Here is a 14,050-nt window from a genome sequence, read left to right on the forward strand (position 1 = left end):
AGTGATGAAAGCATAACCGCCATTCCTTGATCTGACCTATATGCTATGCATCAAAGTAAATTATTTTGAATTTATAAACATATATAATCCCAGCAACTGTTCAAACAATATACCAAACAACATTGTAGCCTAATTAGATATGATTTAATTATAAATCGGATTATTTGACATGGGGGAGATGTTGGAAGCTTAAAGGCTAGCTTGCTTGCTTTTTTTAGCAAGCAAGCTGCTAGCGGAGTAACCTACAGGCAACTGGCAGGCACAAAACGAGGTAATGTAAAACAACACTGAACTTTCATTACATGTAGCTATTAATCAAATATGCAGGTGTTTCTCTTAGAAATGAGCTAACACTGGTGATGATGTTCTATTTCCTTTCTAGTCAATCTACCACATCATATGAATCATGACCTTTCGGGTCAGGTGATAGGAGCAGAATTGCAAATTAACCAGTCAAACTATTCGGGGGTCTAGGTACACGTGGATGGGCGAGGGTATCATTTTACCAAAAGGTGCACGTTGCTTCCCCCAAAAAATATGACTCCACCCAAGCGAACACACAGTAAATCTGTGATCTGTGGATCGGCCTTAACATGGTGCTCTAAGGTCCTGTTAAAGTTTGTGCAAGTGACATTATTTTGGAGTTTGTCACTGTGGTAGAGTGCATTGTCATTACCTTGCAATGGCTCAAAGGAGTCCATAAAGTCCAGGTTGGGCTGTAGGGGGATGAGTCCAGGCTGGATCATGTCTGCATTCCCTGCATGAGCTATGGGGAACAGGTGGACACGGATGGGGTGTGAAAAAAAGTTGTTGAAAAGCAAATACATTTTTCCAATAGATCTGGTTGAAGTCTTGGGTGGATCTGAGTGAATAGAAACAGGCTTGGTGTATGGAATGGGATGTTGGTGGCGGGCCCTCACCTATCTCCCTCGGATTGGGCCAGGCCATGGGCTGGTGGGAGGCCAGCGTGGAGAAGAGTGTGTCAGAAAACTCTGACATCAGCACGTCCATGTCAAAGAGTGGGTCCATCTCCATGGGGACAGGCGACTCACGGCTTTTGCGAGCAACTCGGCGCACGGCCATTTCCTCATCCTGACAAAGGGACACACGGAATGTGTCTGGAAAGATCTCCCCAAACAGCAAAAACTGCTCCTCTGGCCCCTTAGGGTGTTCAAAATGCAACAAGCCAGCCAGTCAGTTACACAAAAAACATGCAGTGCACATACTGCACAAACCATATCAAATCATAGAACTAATCTATTTAACAGTTATGAAACATGCAGACCACATACTCAAATTGATTAAAATCAGCCTCTTCAATAAAACACATGCCTCATAACAATCCAAATACAGGCCAAGCAGTGTTTGTTTGCACAATTGAAGTAGGGGGGGGGGGGGGTGTAACTTATAAAATGTAAATGTAATAGGAATGTGGATCTGTGTTTGTGTTATTAATTTGATTTGGTTGTTTGACAAAATTTCTGTTTTCACATTTCTTAATAAGGACTCTTGGAAGACTGGCCCTTGGTGAGCTAAGAGATCCTAATAGCATAGATCAAATCAACATAGCATACAGCTTTCCTACCCACATGTAGTAAATGTATGTAAATGGCCTATTCTTTACTTTATTCTTATTCTTTGTCATTTTCACAGATGTCAGATGTAGTGATTATTTGGGTGTTACCCTTATTTTTTCACTAGCACTACTTTATTACCTCATTTGAATCGAGGAAGCACACAAGAATGCATACCTTGAGAAGACTTGAGAGATCGTCATCCTTGTGCTTCTGTAACTGTGACAAATTGGAAAATCAATGTTATGTGGCAGATTCATAAAGACATAAAATTATAACATGGAATAGAGCATAGTAAATGTAGTACATTCACCAACTAGTTGCCTCACCATCCAGTTAAAGCAACTGACAAGAACCTAATATAGGTCTAATGCTGCTTAGTCTTGAACAATAGTCAACTTTGTTTAATTGGTACAACTTTGTTTAATTGAGAGAGATATATATATATATATATATACACATATATACACATAAAATAATTTAAAGGCACAATCTGTCAACAAAATCCATTACCCTACCCTTTTCTTGAAATATGTCCTCCACTTGTGATACTCTCGAATTACAATTTCAATTCTTCTTTTCCAATATTTCCCCTCTGTGGCTATTGCCTGTAGAAGACAAAGGGAGAGGGAGAAAATAGTGTGGGGATTGGTATAAGTGGTAAACAGTAAGGAGAGAGACATGGAGTGGAACAGAGGAGAGAAAAAGAGGGACATGCAAAGGAGCTAAACGATACATACGGGATAAAAACGTTGTCCCAGAGAAGAGTTGGGTTAAAAGGTGGAGCAGTGGTATGGGGCAGTGGTATGGGGCAGTGGTATGGGGCAGTGGTATGGGGCAGTGGTATGGGGCAGTGCTGCATATTATTTTCTGTGCATATTATTTTCTGTGATTTTGTTATTGCCGGGGCGGCAGGTAGCCTAGTGGTTAGAGCGTTGGGCCAGTAACCGAAAGGTTGCTAGATTGATTCCCCGAACTGACAATGTAAAAATCTGTCAGTCTGCCCCTGAACAAGGCAGTTAACCCACTGTTCCTAGGCAGTCATTGTAAATAATAATTTGTTCTCAACTGACTTGCCTAGTTAAATAAAAGGTTAAATTTAAAAAATATCCCCCAATCCACTGCCCTTTCTTACCTCTGCCGGACGATGGTCCTCTATGTCCATGGTCCCATCCAGAGGAGTGACAAAATGGCAGACAGGGTTGTCTCGCTTCTCCACATCTGTAGAGTAGAACACATGCAAGAGCTACCAGTTGAGCAAAAAGAACACACCACCTATACTAACAGTAGTGAATAAGAAAATGATTTTTTTTAAAGAAAACATTAAATATGATTCATACACTGTAGGCTATACTTCTCAATCATAAAGGGATTCAAGTGCCATTCAGTGGCTCTGCAGACCCAACCCTGGAGCAATCGTTAAATCAAATATTTCTTTCAGCCAACCTGGCGTTTATACTATGTTACAACAGTGAGGTTGCTGTATTTAGTGAGATACAATAGAATATGAAGCCGTGCGTGGAGCTCTTACATTGCATGTACCAGGCCCTCCAGATAGCGTTGTTGAGACGAATCTTGTCTCTCCACAGCAGCTTCAGGCCTTTGAAGTTCTTCCATTTTGGTGACACTAACTTGCCGCTGAAAAGGCAGAAGATAACACAAGCCTCTTAATGACCTACTCAAGCGGGAGAGGTGCAGATTGGCAAAATGAAGAGGTGATTTTAAGTTAGGTAACCTCAAACTGATCAGATTCCTGGGGTCGGCAGGTAACCTAGCAGTTAAGAGCGTTGGGCCAGTAACCAAAAGGTGGCTGGTTCGAATCCCTGAGCCAGCAAGTTGGAAAAATGTGTTGTTCTGCCCTTGACCAAGGCAGTTAACCGCCAACAACAACTGCTCCCCGGGCACTGATGACGTGGATGCTGATTAAAGCTGCCCCCCCTGCATGCAGAGCGGTTGGGTTAAATGTGGAAGACACATTTTGGTTGAAAGCATTCATTCAGTTGTGCAACTGACTAGGTATCCCCCTTCCTTTATCCCTTTTCCTAGAACAATTGTGGAAGTCACCCATGATTTCAGACAGCTCAACACTATCCTAAGTGACAGGAGACACAACTCTGAAAAGGGTAACATAACCAGACCTAGGTTCAAACACTATTTAGCATATTTCAATTACTTACAAAATACTTGTTTTGGATATTATTATTTTTGATAACACATATTTTAGGAAATACAGTGCATTTTTATATACAAATAAATACTCCCATGCCTTTGAAACCAGGTCTTCCAATAAAAGTAGTTTGTGATTTGGTCCACATGATTTGAAAATACTAAAAATACATAGAAAGAAAGTAGGCCTATTTAAAGAACAAATCAAATACACATGCATTTCAAACCAGGTCTGAACATAACACCTGCATCCATAAAGGGACTAAAGCGTTGTTCACACTGGCAGTTTGTATTTCTTTTGCATCTCCGATTCTCATCTTTTTCCTGGAGTCTGAACAGCCAACATATGCATGGAATTGGATACTTCAAGACACATTTCAAACCAGATTCATAGGGGATTTGAAATCAGATACAAAAATCAGATTCATGGCCATGCGACTTGTGTCTGAACAGCTGAATCTGATTTATTTGACCTAGTGTTTTTTAAAATTTTTATACTGTTATTTGGCATATCTTATTGCTTGCTTGTTATTCTGTTGACAGTTTGGCAAGAACATGTGGCAGCTAACTAGCAATTGTTAATTGTTTACAATGAATTTAGTGAATGTGTGCTAGCAAACTAAACAGCTAGGTAGCCATCTATGGTTATCCAAAAATAACTTATTTTGAAAGTTGGATCATCTTATCTTTTGACACTTTAAAAGTGTTTTTACACTACGATTTCGAACATTCAAAGCAACTGGGAAACTTCCATGGCAGGCATTGTTGTCACCTTAGCTAGCTACACAACAACAACTTCTGAGTGAGAGGAAGCACGAACACCACCCCCAATCAGCCGCCACAGCACACACACCCGCCACTAGCGTAGCCATGTCAGCAAATGTCTACAGTCAACACACAAATCCGATTTGGTCACTGGCTGTTTGGACAAACAAAACTGATTTGAGCATTAAGGCCTGCAGTGTGAACAAGGCTTAAGTAGGCCACCGTTGACAGTGACAATAGTGAGAGGCAGAGAGCTTAGGTGAGGCAATGACAAGGCAGTGGAGGTATTAGCATGTCCGATATATCATGAACAACTTGTATCTCAAAAGGATCTAACAGTATTTTCACATTAGGCCTATATGATGTTGTCTTTGACTGTAATGAAGGGAATCTGCGGCATAGAATGACATGATACTTAAAACTTAATAAATCATAGCATTTGCCAAGAGGGACTACCTAACCCAATTGAGGGATCAAATAGATCCTTTCGGTGTTTGCAAACATTACCGCACGAGGGGATGCGTGCGAATTGGTGGCAGAACAAGGGTGAGCTCTTATAGAATGCCAGCAAAAAAAGGCCCTATTTACATGTTGCATTTCACACTACTTCTGGATTATAATTGGATGTTAATCCTCGTATGAATGTCCTGCTTAATATAATGATTGTGTCATCATTACAAATCAACTGCATTATACTTTCTTTTTTTAAACACTTAAACTTCAACCAGTAAAATGGTTCTTTGGCTAGCTTTTGCTACAGCCTATATCAATGAGCGTTAGAAGTCTAGCTAACAACTGCTGCATACAAAATAGTTATTTTTTGCAAAGACCAAACAATCTAAACGGCTGTTCAAGTAAGAATTTAAAAAAATATTCTAAGTGTATGAGAACCCAAACAAGTTTTTTTGTTTACAAGTAATAGAAACTTAAAATCTAGGCTGTGTTGAATAGGCGCAGATGGTGATGGTTTTCTTACTCCCACCAAGAGTCGCACTCATCTATGTGTGTCGTGTACTGCAAAAGGGTCTATACTGTTCCACTTCAAGCAACCACAACGTTATTATGGACGTGTCCACCAAACTTTTAGAAGATGATAGCACACAGCCTAGTAATATAATCTGTTCACTGTAAGTAATGGGCAGTTCATAGGGCTGAGCCAAACCAAGGAAGACAAACTATCAACAGGACAAGAAAAACAAGAAAGAGGACATTCAATTCGAAGGTCATGTTGTCAATGGCCAGTGTTTAGCTAGCCTAACCTATATCAAATGACCCAATGAGCATAGACTCAATGAACTACAGGGCCTTCAGAAAGTATTCACACCCCTTGTCATTTTCCACATTTTATTGTGTTACCTCACAAATTTAAAATAGATTAAAATAGAGATGTCATCACTGGCCTACAAACAATACCCCATAATGTTAAAAGTGGAATTATGTTTTTACAAATTAATAAAAAAATTAAAAGCTGAAATGTCTTGAGTCAATAAGTATTCAACCCCTTTGTTATGGCAAGTCTAAATAAGTTCAGGAGTAAAAATGTGCATAGTAAGTTGCATGGACTCATTGTGTGCAATAATAGTGTTTAACATCTGTCTGTAACCTTACACATACAGATAATTGTAAGGTCCCTCATTCAAGCAGTGAATTTCAAACACAGATTTAACCACATAGACCAGGGAGGTTTTCCAATACCTCGCAAAGGGCAACTATTGGTAGATTTTATAAAAAAGCAGACATTGAATATCCCTTTGAGCATGGTGAAGTTATTAATTACACTTTGGATGTTGTATCAACACACCCAGTCACTACAAAGATACAGGCGTCCTTCCTATGTTTCCGAAGAGGAAGGAAACCGCTCAAAGACTTCACCATGAGGCCAATGGTGACTTTAATACAGTTAGAGTGAAAGGAGAAAACCGAGGATGGATCAACAAACATTGTAGTTACTCCAGAATACTCCTAACTGACAGAGTGAAAAGAATGAAGCCTGTATAGAATACAAATATTCCAAAACATGTATTCTGTTTGCAACAGGGCACTAAAGTAATACTGCAAAAAATTTGGCAAAATATTTCTCTTTTTTTGTCCTGAATACAACATTACTAAGTACCACTCTATATTTTCAAGCATAGTGGTGAATGCATCATGTTATGGGTATGCTTGTAATCGTTAAGGACTTAAGGACTGGAGAGTTTTTCCAGGCAGAAAAAAACCTGGAATGGAGCTTAACACAGGCAAAATCCTAGAGGAAAACCTGGTTTAGCCTGCTTTCCACCAGGCACTGGGAGATTAATTCACCTTTCAGCATGACAACCTAAAACACAAGGCCTAATCTACACTGGAGTTCCTTAGTGGCTGCATTACAGTTTTGACTTATATCTACTTGAAAATATATGTCAAGACCTGAAAATGGTTGTCTACCAATGATCAACAACCAATTTGACAGAGCTTGAAGAGTTTTGAAAATAATAATAGGGAAATGCATAATCCAGGTGTGGAAAGCTCTTAGAGACTCTCCGGTGTAATCGCTACCAAATGGTGCTTCTACAAAATATTGACCCAGGGGTATGAATACTTAAGTAAATGAGATATATTTGTGTATTTAATTTTTAAAAACATGGATTTTTTTCACTTTGTCATTGTGGGTTGTTGTGTGTAGGCGGGTGAGAAGAAAAAAATATTTAATCCATTTTGAATTCAGGCTGTATCACAACAAAATGTGCAATAAATCAAGGGGTATGAATACTTTATGAAGGTCCTGTATATATTTTGCATAGAAAAATATATATATATATTCTGCCCCCTGACTAGTGAACTGAAACTATCAGTGGGTTGAGGACATGTCTTTCCACTGAAGCCAAGATGATGGAGCGGGTGATTCTCACGTAATTGTCATTTTAAAAGGAGCTCTTTGGATTTTTTTGAGAATAAATTGACTAGCACATTGTCATTTGGAGCAAAAATAGTAAGTTGTAACATCATTATAAATGTTGATTTCAAAGAGTTTAGTCAATGTTTATGTATTTTATAGCATTTTTCACAACTGATTGAAATTTGACATTACCACAAGACTAAATATCAAGAAAAGAAGAAAAACTGATGATTTTCCATGTTTAAAAAATATATATTGGTATACCACAGAGCAAATCTAAGTTTGATAGTCGGGAGTTCACATACACCTTAGTCAATTACATTTAAACTCCGTTTTTCACAATTCCTGACATTTAATCCTAGTAAAAAGTCCCTGTCTTAGGTCAGTTAGGATCACCACTTTATTTTAAGAATGTGAAATGTCAGAATAATAGTAGAGAGAATGGTTTATTTCAGCTTTTATTTCTATCATCACATTCCCAGTGGGTCAGAAGTTTACATACACTCAATTAGTATTTGGTAGCATTGGCTTTAAATTGTTTAACTTGGGTCAAACATTTCAGTTAGCTTTCCACAATAAGTTGGGTGAATTTTGGCCCATTCCTCCTGACAGAGCTGGTGTAACCGAGTCAGGTTTGTAGGTCTCCTTGCTCTCACACACACTTTTTCAGTTCTGCTCCCAAATTATGGGATTGAGGTCAGGGCTTTGTGATGGCCACTCCAATACCTTGACTTTGTTGTCCTTAAGCCATTTTACCACAACTTTGGAAGTATGCTTGGGGTAATTGTCCATTTGGAAGACCCATTTGCGACCAAGCAAATTAGATGTTGCTTCAATATATCCACATCATTTTCTGTACTCATGATGCCATCTATTTTGTGAAGTGCACCAGTCCCTCCTGCAGCAAAACACCCCCACAACATGATGCTGCCACCCCCGTGCTTCATGGTTGGGATGGTGTTCTTTGACTTGCAAGCCTCCCCCTTTTTCCTCCAAACATAACGATGGTCATTATGGACAAAGGACATTTCTCCAAAAAGTAAAATCTTGTCCCATTGTGCAGTTGCAAACCGTAGTCTGGCGTTTTTATAATGGCGTTTTTGGAGCAGTGTCTTCTTCCGAGCGGCCTTTCAGGTTATGTCGATATAGGACTCATTTTACTGTGGATATAGATACTTTTGTACCCGTTTCCTCCAGCATCTTCACAGGGTCCTTTGCTGTTGTTCTGGGATTGATTTGCACTTTTCACACCAAAGTACGTTCATCTCTAGGAGACAGAACGCATCTCCTTCCTGAGCGGTATGACGGTTGCGTGGTACCATGGTGTTTATACTTGCTTACTATTGTTTGTACAGATGAAAGTGGTACTTTCAGGCATTTGGAAATTGCTCCCAAGGATTAACCAGACTTGTGTAGGTCTACATTTTTTTTCTTTTTTCTGGGGTCTTGGCTGATTTATTTTGATTTTCCCATGATGTCAAGCATAGGTCACTGAGTTTGAAGGTAAGCCTTGAAATACATCCACAGGTACACCTCCAATTGACTCAAATGAAGTCAATTAGCCTATCAGAAGCTTCTAAAGCCGTGACCTCATTTTCTGGAATTTTCCAAGCTGTTTAAAAGGCGCAGTCAACTTAGTGTATGTAAACTTCTGACCCACTGGAATTGTGATACAGTGAGTTATAAGTGAACTAATCTGTCTGGAAATAATTGTTGGAAAAATTACTTGTGTCATGCACAAAGTAGATGTTCTAACCGACTTGCCAAAACTATAGTTTGTTAACAAGAAATTTGGGGAGTGGTTGAAAAACAAGTTTTAATGACCCCAACCTAAGTGTATATAAACTTCAACTGTAGTAATGAACAAATGACTTATTAGTAAACAAATTTTATTTTGAAGATTTCATTAGCGAAAAACAAAGATCTGAGTCATGACATTTGTGATAATATAACGTAAATGATCGTAACACATTTTGCTGAATAACTACCACAATGTAACTCCTAGTGTTTGCCTGTACTATGGCAAACTAGATAAACAATTAAATAATGAATTGACAATTAATTAAAGTGTTTCAGTAATGATAAGCAGGTTGCGGAAAATAATTAATATTTCGGTAATGAGCATAGCTTTTTTGAAAAACATAACGATTATGCAATTAGCTTTTACCTATGAACGTAAAAGGGTCAATAAAGAATTGTTCTGAAGTATGAGGAATGGGGTATGAGCTTCAAGTACAAATAATCAAGGATAACAAATAATCCAAGATACAAGACTTAAACAACAAGATCAAATGAATTAAAATACATTCACAATGTTGGACAATGGTTGTGAATAGGACTGTTGCTGTAACCCGTATTACCGCCACACCGGCAGTCACGAGTCATGAAGGCAGTCAAATTCCATGTGACCGTTAAGTCACTGTAATTAGGCTTCTCCGAGCTCTCATGCTGCTGACAGTACCTTACCAAACGTGCTAACGGCCTGGTACTCAGCACTCTATTGTCCCTCTAATCATTCTGACATCAATGCAAATGTGATAGAAAATCGAATAAAAGAGCCCATGAGCTCATGTTGCACAACATTTCTTGTAGCCTGTGAGAAAGATCCGATCACCTGATGGAGAGCCATGTGAGTGAGAGGTGCTCCGGAGCGCGCAGCACCCAGGGAGAAGGGCACAACCGCCACTGGACGCAAAAGGAATAAAACATTTTTAGGGTGTATTACAGCCACAGAAAGTGGATGCCGCCGTGAAATTTTAGGCATTATCAAGTGCTTGTCAAATTGTGAATAAGAGACTGATAGATTATGTACAGCCTGCGCAAAAAACAAAGCAGGGCTCATACCTTTCATCTTTAGAGTTGCATCATGCAGCCTTACAATGTATTAAAAATCAAAACCTATAGCCCAATGTTTGTTGAACAACTAAAATTACATTAATACAAGCTGTATCACATCTGGCCATGATTGAGAGTCCCATAGTGCGGCGCACAATTGGCCCAGCGTCGTCAGGGTTTGGGCAGGGTAGGCAGTCATTGTAAATAATATTTTCTTAAAAATGAATAACTCTAAATTAACCATATAGGAGTACCTATTTCTTTGTTGCTAAACACAATAGCAGCATGAGCATTTCATGAGAATCACCCGGGTACATAGTGCACTCGGAAAGGCTGTTATCGCTGCCAAAGGTGCTTCAACAAAGTACTGAGTAAAGGGTCTGAATTCTTATATAAAATGTGATATTTCCAGATTTTTTTGAATAATACATTTGCAAAATGCTTCTTTCATTATGGGGTATTGTGTGTAGACTGATGAGGGGGAAAAAACATTTAATCCAATTTAAAGATGTAACAAAATGTGGAAAAAGTCAAGGGGTCTGAATACTTTCCGAATGCACTGTAGCTGCCTAAGCCTGTTGCCTGTGTCCACAAACATAGCCACTGCATGAGGGATCCCTGGGGACACCAGGCTGTAAAACCTCTCCATCTAAGACAGGCTATATGAGGACACTGGCTGCACCCGCAATTGAAAGGCAACACGCTGCTACTGAGTGGGTGGGTGATTTATATGCGCTGTGTCATACCATTTGAATTAGTGCCGAGGTTAAGAGAGGACTTGAATGTGGTAGACTGGCCCAGTTTCAGATACCACAACAATTCTGTTAACCTTTTGCACTCATAGTAGTTCCACATTGACTGGGTGCGTCTTTAATTGCAGTATGTTGAAAAAGCGGAGTGAGTTTGATTTTATTGTGGATTCTTCAGGCTATTGTGTTGTAAAAGAGGGTGTAGCTAGATCATCTACAATGTGGTGCACTTTTGTTGCTCTAAGAGAGAGCCAAAGTGCTAAAGGACTCCAGGTTATGGAGCATGTAATAAAGGTTAAGAGGTAAATATAGCAGAACTTACCTGACATGTCTGAGGAATTAACTTAGTTTAAAAGAATGGAAGTGCATGAAATGCTGCTGACCGCAAGGCGCTACAGAGGGTGGTGTGTACAGTCCAGTACATCACTGGGACTGAGCTCCCTGCTATCCAGGACCTCTATGCCAGGCAGTGTCAGAGGGAGGCCAAAAAAAACAGCTGTCAAAGACTCCAGCCATCCAGTCATAGACTGTTCTCTCTGCTACAGCACAGCACCATTGCACCAAGTCTGGGACCAACAGGAGCCTAAACAGCTTCTACCCCCAAGCCATAAACTGCTAAATAGTTAGTATCTATTTGGTCAACTATTTATCCTGTTGCCTAGTAACTGCTTGACTAGTTGGGCCCAAGCTTGCTGTACAACATTAAAACCTATTCAGTCTGTCTACAAACAGGCTCTCAAAGTGCTTGATAGGAAGCCCAATAGCCATCATCATTGTCACATCCTTAGAAAGCATGAGCTCTTGAGTTGGGAAAATCTTGTGCAATACACCGACGCATGTCTTGTATTCAAGATCCTCAATGGCCTGGCTCCCCCTCCACTCAATATTTTTGTTAAACAGAAAACCCAGACATATGGCAGCAGATCCACAAGGTCTGCCATGAGAGGTGACTGTATAGTTCCCCTAAGGAAAAGCACCTTTAGTAAATCTGCATTCTCTGTGAGAGCTTCCCATGTCTGGAATACACTGCCATCAGACACACATAACTGCACCACATATCACACTTTCACAAAATGCTTGAAGACATGGCTAAAGGTCAATCAGATTTGTGAACATGGTCCCTAGCTGTGTGTTGCCACTCCATGTTGTCTGTTGTCTGTAGCTTGTGAGGTGTGGAAACACTTTGTTGCTTTTATGAATTTTGTCTTGCTGCTTTTTGTTTTATGCTGCTCTGTCTGTATGCTACGTCTTGCTTGTCCTATGTTGCTCTGTCTGTATGCTATGTCTTGCTTGTTCTATGTTGCTATTGTCTATATTGTAATTGTTTTTAATAACCTGCCCAGGGACTGCGGTTGAAAATTAGCCGGTTGGCTAAAACCGGCACTTTTACTGAAATGTTGATTAATGTGCACTGTCCCTGTAAAAATAAAAATAAACTCAAACTCAAACGTTATTTCTAGTCATGTGTACATACACTACATGACCAAAAGTATGTGGACACCTGCACTTCAAACATCTCATTATAAAATCAGGGGCATTAATATAGAGTTGGTCCCCCCTTTTCTGCTATAATAGCTAGCCTCCACTATTCTGGGAAGGCTTTTCACTAGATGTTGGAAATTTGCTGTGGGGACTTGATTCCATTCAGCCACAAGAGCATTAGTGAGGTTGAGCACAGACATTCCAATTCATCCCAAAGGTCTTCGATGGGGTGCAGGCCAGTCAAGTTCTTCCACACCGATCTTGACATTTATGTATTGATCTTGCTTTGTGCACAGGGGCAGTCATGCTGAAACAGGAAAGGGCCTTCCCCAAACTGTTGCCACAAATCTTGAAGTACAGAATCATCTAGAATGTAATTTTATGCTGTTGCGTTAAGATTTCCATTTACTGGAATTAAAGGGCCTAGCCCGAATCATGAATTACAGCCCCAGACTATTATTCCTCCTCCCCCAAAATTTTAAGTTGGCTATATGCAGTCGGGCAGGTAATGTTCTCCTGGCATCCGCCAAACACAAATTCACACTTCGGACTGCCAGATGGTGAAGCGTGATTCATCACTCCAGAGAACGCATTTCCACTGCGCCAGAGTCCAATGGAGGCGAGCTTTACACCACTCCAGCCGAAGCTTGGCATTGTGCATGGTGATCTTAGGCTTGTGTGTGGCTGCTCGGCCATGGAAACCCATTTCATTAAAGGTCTTGACGAACAGTTACTGTGCTGACGGTGCTTCCAGAGTCCGTTTGGAACTTTGTAGTGAATGTTGCAACTGAGGACAGACTGTTTTTATGCGATAGGTGCTTCAGCACTCGGCAGTACCATTCTGTGAGCTTGTGTGGCCTACTATATCGTAACTGAGCTGTTGTTGCTCCTAGACGTTTCCACTTCACAATAACAGCACTTAAGGTTGACTGTAAGAAAGTCGTGAAGAGGGCACGACAAAGCCTATTCGCCCTCAGGAAACTAAAAAGATTTGGCATGGGTCCTGAGATCCTCAAAAGGTTCTACAGCTGCAACATCGAGAGCATCCTGATTGGTTGCATCACTGCCTGGTACGGCAATTGCTCAGCCTCTGACCGCAAGGCACTACAGAGGGTAGTGCGTACGGCCCAGTACATCACTGGGGCTAAGCTGCCTGCCATCAGGAACCTCTACACCAGGCGGTGTCAGAGGAAGGCCCAAACAATTGTCAAAGACCCCAGCCACCCTAGTCATAGACTGTTCTCTCAACTACTGCATGGCAAGCGGTACCATAGTAGAGGTCGACCGATTAATTAGGGCTGATTTCATAACAATCGGAAATTGGTATTTTTGTGCGCCAATTTCTTTTTTACACCTTTATTTAATCTTTATTTAACCAGGCAAGTCCGTTAAGAACACATTCTTATTTTCAATGACGGCCTAGGAAAGGTGGGTTAACTGCCTCGTTCAGGGGCAGAAAGACAGATTTTCACCTTGTCAACTCAGGGGATCCAATCTTGCAACCTTACAGTTAACTAGTCCAACGCAATAACGACCTGTCTCTCTCTCGTTGCACTCCACAAGGAGACTGCCTGTTATGCAAATGCAGTAAGCCAAGGTAAGTG

The 14,050-nt window shown here is 40.4% G+C and overlaps 1 protein-coding gene across 4 annotated transcripts in view; it reads right to left on the bottom strand.

Annotated features, from left to right (window-relative positions):
- Window positions 1–14,050, bottom strand: part of mlxip (MLX interacting protein) — a 39,775-nt gene that overhangs the window by 16,169 nt on the left and 9,556 nt on the right. The window contains exons 2-7 of one of the 4 annotated variants that reach the window (XM_020490014.2): window positions 3,106–3,212; window positions 2,710–2,795; window positions 2,093–2,182; window positions 1,752–1,787; window positions 921–1,092; window positions 677–766 (exon numbers count right to left, since the gene is read on the bottom strand). In XM_020490014.2, the coding sequence (XP_020345603.1) occupies window positions 677–766; window positions 921–1,092; window positions 1,752–1,787; window positions 2,093–2,182; window positions 2,710–2,795; window positions 3,106–3,212 (581 nt within the window). Of the gene's footprint in view, window positions 1–676; window positions 767–920; window positions 1,162–1,751; window positions 1,794–2,092; window positions 2,183–2,709; window positions 2,796–3,105; window positions 3,213–14,050 lie in introns of all 4 variants that reach the window. The other 3 variants (XM_020490012.2, XM_020490013.2, XM_020490010.2) reach the window with 3 other exon arrangements.

The sequence above is a fragment of the Oncorhynchus kisutch genome, linkage group LG8 (genome assembly GCF_002021735.2).
Source record: "Oncorhynchus kisutch isolate 150728-3 linkage group LG8, Okis_V2, whole genome shotgun sequence".
Taxonomy (NCBI): domain Eukaryota; kingdom Metazoa; phylum Chordata; class Actinopteri; order Salmoniformes; family Salmonidae; genus Oncorhynchus; species Oncorhynchus kisutch.